General features: G+C 36.8%; 1 protein-coding gene across 1 annotated transcript; it reads right to left on the reverse strand.

Moving 5' to 3' along the window:
- Positions 1 to 3,531: 3,531 nt before the first annotated feature.
- On the reverse strand, positions 3,532 to 4,479 carry LOC133367799 (olfactory receptor 14A16-like). The gene has a single exon (XM_061591902.1). It carries the CDS (start codon positions 4,465 to 4,467, stop codon positions 3,532 to 3,534), a length of 936 nt encoding a protein of 311 aa, XP_061447886.1. The 5' UTR covers positions 4,468 to 4,479.
- Positions 4,480 to 10,141: the final 5,662 nt, after the last annotated feature.

Consider the following 10,141-nt stretch of genomic DNA (forward strand, 5'->3'; position numbering starts at 1 on the left):
CTGGTCTCCTGGGTCGTAGTCCAACACCTTTACCTATCCCAAGTTTGTGGGGGGATTGGAAAGCCCGCATCACCTTTTCTCCCACAATCTGCCCTAGGCTAAGGGGTGTGTGAGGCCTGCAGGGCTTTCCTTTCACTTTTGGCCCCCCTTTCCTTTCTTGGGAGGCATGACTATGCCACAATCCCTTCACTCCCTTTCAATGTATTTCCCTTTTTTAGTTTATTGCACTGTATTTTATTATTATTAATATATATAGTATGTTTAATTGTTCTATTTATTTTTATTTTATTTTACTTTACTTATATGTTTCTAATGCTGTTTTGTCTTAATGTATTTTAAGATTTGTTTTTATGATGTTTTATAGTGCTTTTAGTGCCTTGTTTCCCGCCCTGAGCTCCTGCTGAGAGGAAGGGCAGGATACAAATTAATTAAATAAATATGCAATCACAGTTAGGATAGGTAAAACTGACCACGGGGGAGGAGGAGGGGGAGGGGGAAGGGGAAGGAGCGGATTGGAGGGGGGCAAAGGAAGGGGGAAGGGAGGGAAGGTTTGGTAATTTGCATGCTTATAGTTTTCAATGGTATTTACTCCCTTGCAATCATGCTTAAGATAAGTAACACTGACCATGGGGAGGAGGAAAGGGACTATGAGGAGTGGGAAAGGAAGGAGGGGATTGGAAGGGTTAGGGGATGGGGTGGAAAGGGAGGGGCAAAGGAATGGGGAGGGAAGTGGCAATAGGGAAGGGATAGGAGCAGAGCTTGGAAAAGTTACTTTTTGAACTATAACTCTCATTAGAGCAATCCAGTGGCCATGCTGGCTGGGGCTGATGGAAGTTGTAGTTCAAAAAAGTAACTTTTCCAAGCTCTTGATAGAAGGGAGGAGAAAGGAGGTTTGATTTAATCATTTGCATACTTTTTGAGTTCAATGGGATTTATTTCTGTGCAATCATGTTTAAAAATGGAAATGGACTGCCTTCAAGTCGATCTCGACTTATGGCAACCCTATGAATACGGTTTTCGTGGTAAATGGCATTCAGAGGTGGTGTTACCATTGCCTTCCTCTGAAGGGAAGCCCCTTACCTTTCCAAAAGGAAAACACTGTGAGCAGTCTCATTGCTTTTCAGAGTTTCCCCCACCTTTTTATTCTACAGCAGGCACAAGTAGCCTCCCACCCAAATTTAAACCAGAGCTTTCCCTGGCCACATCCACACCAGGCCTTTATTTCACTATGGACAGTCCTGGTTTCACTCAAAGAATCCTGGGAAATGTAGTTAGTGAGGGGTGCTGGGAGTTGCTAGGAGAGGTCCTCTTCCCCTCACAGAGCCTCAATCAGAGTGGCTGACTGTTAAACCCTTCTGGCCACTGGAGCTTTGTCAGTGGAATAGCAGTCTCCTCTTAGCACCCTTCACAAACTACACTTCACATGATTCTTTTGGGGAAGCCACAACTGTCTCACATGAAATCAATGTGTGGTGTGGGTATGGCCCCCTGATTAGGCAACCCCAGCAGCTGTGAGTCTGGCTTTTAGAACACTGACAGTTGCTTCTTACGGAGCATGTCTAACACTATAATTGAGTCAAAATTTCTGAAATTAAGTAAAGATCAGCCAGGCATTTTTTTAACCTTTAAACTGCAGAAAATGAAGGTCAGAGTATGGGGTAAGGTCACTAACAGGATTCCAGGTATTCTGTGAACATGGCTGAGTTTTAATGAATTTCAATGGATTATAAGAACTCTGACAGAAAAAAGTCCAACAGGAGTCTGGTTTCCCCCCCTCTTTTTAGACTTTGAACTCTCTATTCTCTCTGACTGTTTTGTGTATCTCCATGAAAATTTACAGAGTTGTTAATCAAGCGTTTCTAAGTTCAGGACTGTAAGTTTTGTAAGGTTTTGTTTTGAAATGAGCTAATGGGAAGCATTAGAATGGAATGGGGCTATTTTCAATTTAAGATGGCAGAATGTGAAAAATCCACGCTGGCTATAGCGTACAGCCACTCTCATGTATAATTTCTCTGTACAGGATTGGGACTTGCTTCTGAGTGAGCATGAATATGATTGCACAACAACAGAAGATCACAGGGAGGCATAAAAGTGTACATGCAGGGTTTTTTAATTACTTCCAAAAATGGTGTGTTAATTCATTTTATCTTTCAAAAAATTTTTGAACAGAAGTTTGAAATAGTGTACATGCTGAAGTATTATACTTTTCTAATTTAAATTTTCCAATTTAAATGTGTTGAAAAATTGGAACTTTGACACAATGGCCAAATTATTATGTCAGGTTTGAATAGAAAACCAGAAGGCAAGATAAATTTACAAAAAAATGGACTGTGATTTCTTAAATATAGCAATGATTTTGGGTTGAGAGAAATATTTTCTGGTTTTAAATTGTTTTGAAGCCAGGTTTGGTAAATATGTTCAAAATATTATTTAATCTATGGTTAAAGCTTATGTGATACATTCTTGTAACTTCCTTTCATCCTCATCTTTTTCATTTTGGTTAATTCCTTTTGAAATTGAATACAAATTCTTATTTGATTTTGCAAACATTTTATAACAGTAACTATAGATGTTCCATTTAAATTTCTTTTCATTTTCATTTTAGAAGCTTTTCTATTTTTTAAAAAAATGAGTTGTATTCAACTAAGTCCTACTCAGAGCAGACTCACTAAAATTAATGATCATGAGTCATGTGTATTAACTTCAGTAGGTCTACCCCCAGTAGAACTAGCATTGAATACCATCCTAACTCTACGGGATATGTGATGGTGACTATCTTGAATATGGACTATGTGCATTAAAAACGGCTTGATAAATGGATCTATATAATTTTGCATAACTCAATTCTTTAACTTTAAATAGGTTAATTAAACTGTAAGCTGAATTGGGAGTTTTCACTTCAAATCTAAATGGCAAAATGTCATCATCATAAAATTTATCACCTTCTTTTGCACATTTAATCTATTTAAGGTGATGGTAGATTAGCATCACTCTAACCATGGGTAGTCAACATGGTGCCCATAAGAAGTTTTGGAACACAAATCCCATAACCCCTGATCATTGGTCATGCTCACTGGGCTGACTCAAGTAATAGTTCAGAATATCTGGAGGGCATCACATTGGCTGTCCCTGCTCTAAACCAACATGAGACCCCAGATTTGAAGAAAGCCGGCCTTCTAGTTGAGGATTCATAAGCAATTGTTGCAAATAAAGGAGAACCAGAACTAGAGGAAGAAAAGAATCAGATAATTACTGAGACCAGCTTGAGAATAACATTTCTGAATTTTATCTGAGCCAAGTCCTAGATGTGTCTCTACTAACTATGGATTGTAAGTAAACAAATGCTACAGGGAAAATGTTTAAGTCACAAAAATCTTTAAAAATAAGAAAGAACCTTTCAGTTAAATAGCTAAGAATGAGAAATTCCCTATTGCAAGCTGGAAAGGTATAGATAAGACCTAATTTTTTAAGTCTAACATGTGCTGTGCATTTAGTGTTTCCGTACTTAACACTTGCAAGGATGTGGATGTATTATGCAATGAGACTTTTAAACTTTTGAGGTATTATCCACACTGCAGTCTGTATGTCCTTGTTCCTGAAGCTGTAAATGATGGGATTCAGAACTGGTGGCAGAACTGTATACAATACAGCAGAAACCAAGTCCACTGTGGGTGAGGAAAGTGATTTAGGTCTCAAGTATGAAAACAAAGCTGTGATTATGAATAAAGAAAAGACAGTCAGGTGGGGAGTGCAGGTAGACAAGGCTTTATGTCTGGCTTGAACAGATGGAATGCTCTTCACAACTGAGAAGATATAGCCATATGAAGCTAATATGATTGGAATACAAAATGAGTTCACTGTGAACCCAAGGACAATAATCAAAATTTCATTAATTTTTGTATCACTGCAAGAAATCTTTTGTAACTGAGGAATATTGCAGAAAAACTGTCCAACAATATTGGACCCACAGAAGCTCAGTCTAAATGTCATAGTGGTCTCCAGGATTGCATGAACCATGGCACTTATCCAGGAAGCAGCTGCCATTTGGATGCAGCTATCCCAGTTCATGATTAGCCTATATTGTAGAGGATGGCAGATCGCTACATAACGGTCATAAGCCATGACAGTGAGCAAGGCAAGCTCAGCACCAACAAATGTGACAACTAAGAAGACTTGTGTGACACATCCACGAAAAGAAATCACGTTGTTGTTTGTCAGTGATATGGCTATGGTCTTGGGAACAGTAGTAGAGATGTAACAAATATCTGACACTGATAGGTTGACCAGAAAGAAGAACATGGGACTGTGAAGGTGGTGGTCTAGGGCCACAGCTGTAATGATAAGAACATTTCCCACCATGGCTGTTATGTAAATAAAGAGAAACGTCACAGAATGCAAAATCTGTACATCATGCTCATTGGAGAATCCCATCAGAAGAAACTCTGTCAGAGTAGATTGATTAGCCATTTAATTCCTTTCAAATATTCTGTGGAGGGAACAATACACTTGTTAATATAGAGCTGTAGTATAGAGAAAGCATGGGTTTATGGTTATAACAGCATAGCATATATAGTAGTTTGGTCATGCTATTTGTTCTTGCCACACATCATAAAAAATCAAGCACAATTTAAGAATATCAGCTGAAACAGGTGATATAATATTAAGGGGAAAAGGTTTTATCTGAACAAGAAAAAATAATTGAGAGAGACCATTAGTTGTATGATATCCTCCATTGATACTGTGGTGGGGAACTGGATGTTGTTGGATTCTAACTTTCATCAGCCTCACCAGTCACATCCAATGGTAAGAGATGATGGGAACTGGAGTACACCATTAACTGGAGTGCAAAAGATTGCCTACACCTACAGTACGGTATCTACCATCCATGTAAGATGGAAACACTTAGGTGCTAATTTCAGGCAAATGTGTCCACGAATTTAGTCATAGTGTACTGTGTTTTAGAAGCATGCTATTAGAGAAGGAATGAATAGGATGAATAGATGAGTTTGGGTGCAGATCCAAGAAATGACAAACCAGCCATTAGCTCAGTCAAACCCCCAGTCAATTCAATTATTCATTTGTTCTGAAATCAGGCACACTTTAAATATGTATATAAAACTTTAAAGTAAAAAGTTTGGCATCAAATAAATGTATCAATGCTTGCATATTGATATTATACAGCCATGAGAGTGGTTGTATACTATAGTCAGCATGGGTTTTCCACATTCTGCAATTGAAAACATTCTGTTATATTGAAAATACATCCCCATGCCATTCTGATGCTTTCCATAAGCTCATTTCAAAACAAAACCTTACAAAACGTATAGTCCTGAACACGGAAATGCTTCCTTAACAACTCTCTAAATTTTCATGGCAATACACAAAACAGTCAGAGGGAATTGAGAGTTCAAAGAGCAAAGAGAGAGAAAAAATCCAGACCCCTGTTGGACTTCTCATAATTTGTTAAAATTAATTAAACATCAGCCATGTACACAGAGTACTGTAATCTTATTGTTGACATTGCCCCATACTCTGATCTTCATCTTCTGCAATTTAAAAGTTAAAAAATGCCTAGCTGATTTTTAATTAATTTAAGAATTTTAATATTAAACTTGATAAACCCGTGCATGCTCAGTAAGAACCAACTGTCAGTGTTCTAAAAGCCAGACTTGCAGCTACTTGTCCAATCAGGGGGCCACACCCACACCAGACATTTATTTCACTTAAGACAGTCATAGCTTTCCCAAAAGAATCCTGGGAAGTGTAGTTTGTGAAGGGGCTGAGAGGAGACTCCTATTCCCATGACAGAGCTCCAGTGACCACAGTAGTTAACAGTCAACCAATCTGAAGTTCTGTGAGAGAAACAGGACATCTCCTAGCAACTCTCAGCACCCTTCACTAACTGCACTTCCCAGGATTCTTTGGGAGAAGCCATGACTGTGTAAACTGAAATAAAGGTCTGGTGTGGATGTGGCCAGCAGGGGCGGATTTATGTACAAACTAAACAAGCTACAGCTTAGGACCTCACATTACAAGGGATCTCATGTTAGGGAAAAAAACACATTTACAACTTTGCCACTGTGAAACCATAAACATCATAGAAAATTAAGATATTTTTTGATAGGTATTGAACATCATTGTTGTGGCTCACTTGCCGACAACAGTAAACAGTTAACTATTCTATAGCATGTCGTGCACATGCAGCCTTTTGGATTCTTGCAGAAAAGAGCCCACCTGTCACATCAACTGCGCTAACCTGATAAATAATGCACATACGTGGAGCTGAGCGTTGAGTATATGGTCAATGGTTTGATATGAGTAGTGTGTATACATGAACCCTAGTCAATTACTAATACAATTTACTTTATTTTGATACATGAACTACTGTTGTGCGCTGTTGTGAAGTATTGACAAGCTTTGCATCTTGTAATAAAAGTAAAAAGGTACACTCCTTGTCTTATTTTTTACGGTTAGAACTAGGATTATATTGTTTTTTATACAAATTAAACTAGTGACTGCGATGCTCATGTACCTATTACACTGTTTTTAAGCAATTTTATTGTGAAATTGATTTTACGTGTGTTAAATCGATACTGCTGTTCCTTTTATGTTATAACTGATATTTGTTACTAATTATTCTATTCATTTATCATCCCCTATTCATTTGTCATCCACATGGATTTGCATTTACTTCATTTTGATAACAAATTGTAAATAACAAACACTTCAGTGTTTAAAATTTCAATATGTACAATTTTAAACATTTATTGAAAAAAAATAACCAAACAAAACAATCAACATTTATTACAAAAGGTAAAATAATAATAATAACAAGAACAGGTGCTCAGACAACAATAACATATAAATAGATAGTTTTATTAGGCTTATTAAAGGCTTATAAAAGGACATGAGTATTCCAGCTGTTACTTTTGTTTCTTATTTATTTTTCATTGCATAGAAGAAAATTACATGCTGGACAAATTAGATTTTTTATATTCAATATAAATATTATTTAGGTTAAAAATGAAGAGGTTTGAAAGTGATTACCAAAAGAAGAAGAAACATTTACTAGCAGCTCAAACATCCAGTTTGCCTAAAGTCGACAGTTATTTCACTGTGATAAAAGATGCTTCATCAGACGAGGGCGAGGACAATAATAATTGACTTGACCATCAGCAGCAGAAACCTCACACATCCATGTCATCTACTTCAACTGTCATGGCACCTGCTGCTAATATTACAGCAGAGGACCAGCAGCAGCAGCAATCTCACACATTCACATCATCTGCTTTAGCTGTCACAACACTTGATGTTGAGATTACTGCAGAGGACCAGCAGCAGCAACCTCACACATACACATCATCTACTTCAATGGTCCTGACACATGATGTTGAGATGCAACATCAATAAAACACAAATAGTAACAAATCTGATCATGTTGGTCTTCTGACTTCTTTAACAAATGAAGATATATCATTTTGGATTCAAAAAAGGGCTCTCTGACTCTCAGCACTGAAATGTTTTGTTTGAAAAATCCAAGAAAAGTAAGATATTGGTCTCGTGGTCTTTTTCACTCTATCAAAATTAATGGCGAAAAAAACGGTTGAGAATGGTTAATATATTCTCCAACAATTGGCTGTGTTTATTGCACTGTTTCCAAGCTTTTCTCAACTTCACTGACAGCTCTTGCTAATAATGGATTTAATGACTGCAGAAATCCTAATTCTCTGCAAAACAGAAATTATCTCAGATTATTAGAACTCATTACTAAATTTGATCTGTTTCTCACATATCACATTGAACATTATGGAAGTTCTGGTTCTGGAAAGGCATCATATTTGTCAAAAACAATATGTCACGAAGTTATTGACCTAATGGCAAAAAAGGTCAGAAAAGTTATTTTGGATTATTTGAGGCAAGCTGGTTACTTCAGTTTGTCTGTTGATACCACACCAGATTTGTCACGTTGATCAGTTGACTATCATAGTAAGATACTTATCTCCTCAGGATGGCCATCCTATTGAATTTTTTTAAACGTTCCTGCCTGTTAAAAACCATTGTGGAGAAAATTTAGTCAATACGGTCCTTGATTATCTTATAAATCAATGTAAAATTGATTTTAAGAAGTTTAGAGGCCAGTCTTATGATAACACAGCCAACATGTCTGAAAAATATAAGGGAATGCAGGAAAATGTTTGGAAACAAATAGGTATGCCTTTTGTATTTCCTGTGCTGGACATTCACTATACTTAGTGAACTGCAGTTGATTGGTAGTTGCAGTGAATTGTTTTGCTGTTGTACAGCAAATATATACATTTTTTCTGCATTGACAAAATGGTGGGCCGTTTTAAAATTGTGTTTGGGTTCTGAGTCTACTGTACCAAAACATCTGGCTGATACTAGGTGGGAAGCACATGCTAAAGCCACTGCAGCCATTTTAAATGATTATGATGAAATTAATGATGATTTAAGTAAAATTCAAGATGATGAATATCAAAGCGGTGACACCAAGAGGGAAACCGGGGTAATTCAGGACAAAATGGAGGAATTGGAGTTTAAGTTTATGCTACTTTTATGGAATTCTGTACTGGAATAGTTCCATAAAACTAACAAAATGTTACAACATATGAAAACATCATTGAGTATATGTGTGAAATTGTACAACTCATCTCATTTTTTGCGAGCAATGAGAAATAACTTGGATAATTTTGAAAAAAAGGCCAAGGAAATGTTGCTGCATGTGAACTACAAATGCACAAATAAGAGAAGTAGTAGAAAAAAACAAAAAAAATGGAAATGCAACCTATTTTGGTTAACCTATGGATGAACTTTTCCCAAGGGATACTTTTAGGTTAAAATCCTTCATTCCTATCATGGATTCATTGAAAACAAATTTACAAAGAAGAGCAGAAGTTTATGAGAACATTTCATGAAAATTCTCATTTCTTCTAAATTTTGATGAATCTGACAAAGATCTTGAAGAAAATGTTAACCTGTTAATGATGGATGACCCTGAAGGTGTGGATGAAAACTTCTACAGGGAAGTGAAGCACTTTCATCTTTACATAAAGAAAAAAATTCACACACACAAAAATTACTTACCAGGATATATACAACATATTAATTGAGGACAAAGTAGAGTCTGCCTTCCCTAATATTGAAACTGTATTTTGATTATTCCTTAGTCTGATGATTCCAAATTGTTCAGGGGAACGATCATTCAGCAGATGGAATAAAAAATGAATACCACACAACAATACATCAAGAGAAACGTTCATCTCTAAGCATTTTGAGCATTGAAAGTGACAAGCTTTGCAGTTTATCATTTAATGAGATAATTGATGATTTTGCAACCATTACATCACATTAACATGTTTTGAATGTGCTTTTTCTAAATTTATACTTCATTAATATAACTTTTGTGTTATACATGGCTTACATTTTTTATTTACGTCTATTGTTCTTATAAAAACAAAGAAAATGTGCAAAAAATATTACTCATTGTGATTTAAATCTAATGTATATATTATAACCTTGTATTATCTTGTTTAATTGTGTTATGTGTTTTACAATCTCTTAAATAAAGAATGTGCACACATATAACTTGCATTTTTAATATCAATATTACACAACTATAAAATTCTGTTTAATTGTACAGCCCATATTTTGCATTTAAAACTTTTGTTATTTGTTGAAGTGGGAACAGCCTCACTCATGTTATAGCTTAGAGCCACAATGACTTTAAATTTGGCCATGGTGGCCAGGGACAGCTTTGGTTTAAATTGGGGTGGGAGACTACATATGCTTGCTGCAGAATAAAACAATGAGGGAAACCCTGAAAAACAGTAATATTGTTCATCATGTTTTCCTTTTGGGAAGGAAAGGGGCTTCCCCTCTGCCCAGTGTCCACTCACTCAATCTTCTCCCCTCCACCTCCCTCCCCTCCCTCCCAACCCCCAGGTCAGAAAGCATGTGAATGATCAAACCTGCCCTCCCCTCCTCCTTCCTCCTATACCCTCTCTTTCCCCATCCCTCCCCCTTCCTTTGCCCTCCAACTCCCTTCCCCCTACCCTCCAATCCCCACCTTCCCTCTCCCCTCTGCTCTCCCCCTTCTCCATCCCCTATGGCCAGTTTCACCTAT

This window comes from Rhineura floridana, chromosome 11 (assembly GCF_030035675.1).
Source record: "Rhineura floridana isolate rRhiFlo1 chromosome 11, rRhiFlo1.hap2, whole genome shotgun sequence".
NCBI lineage: Eukaryota > Metazoa > Chordata > Lepidosauria > Squamata > Rhineuridae > Rhineura > Rhineura floridana.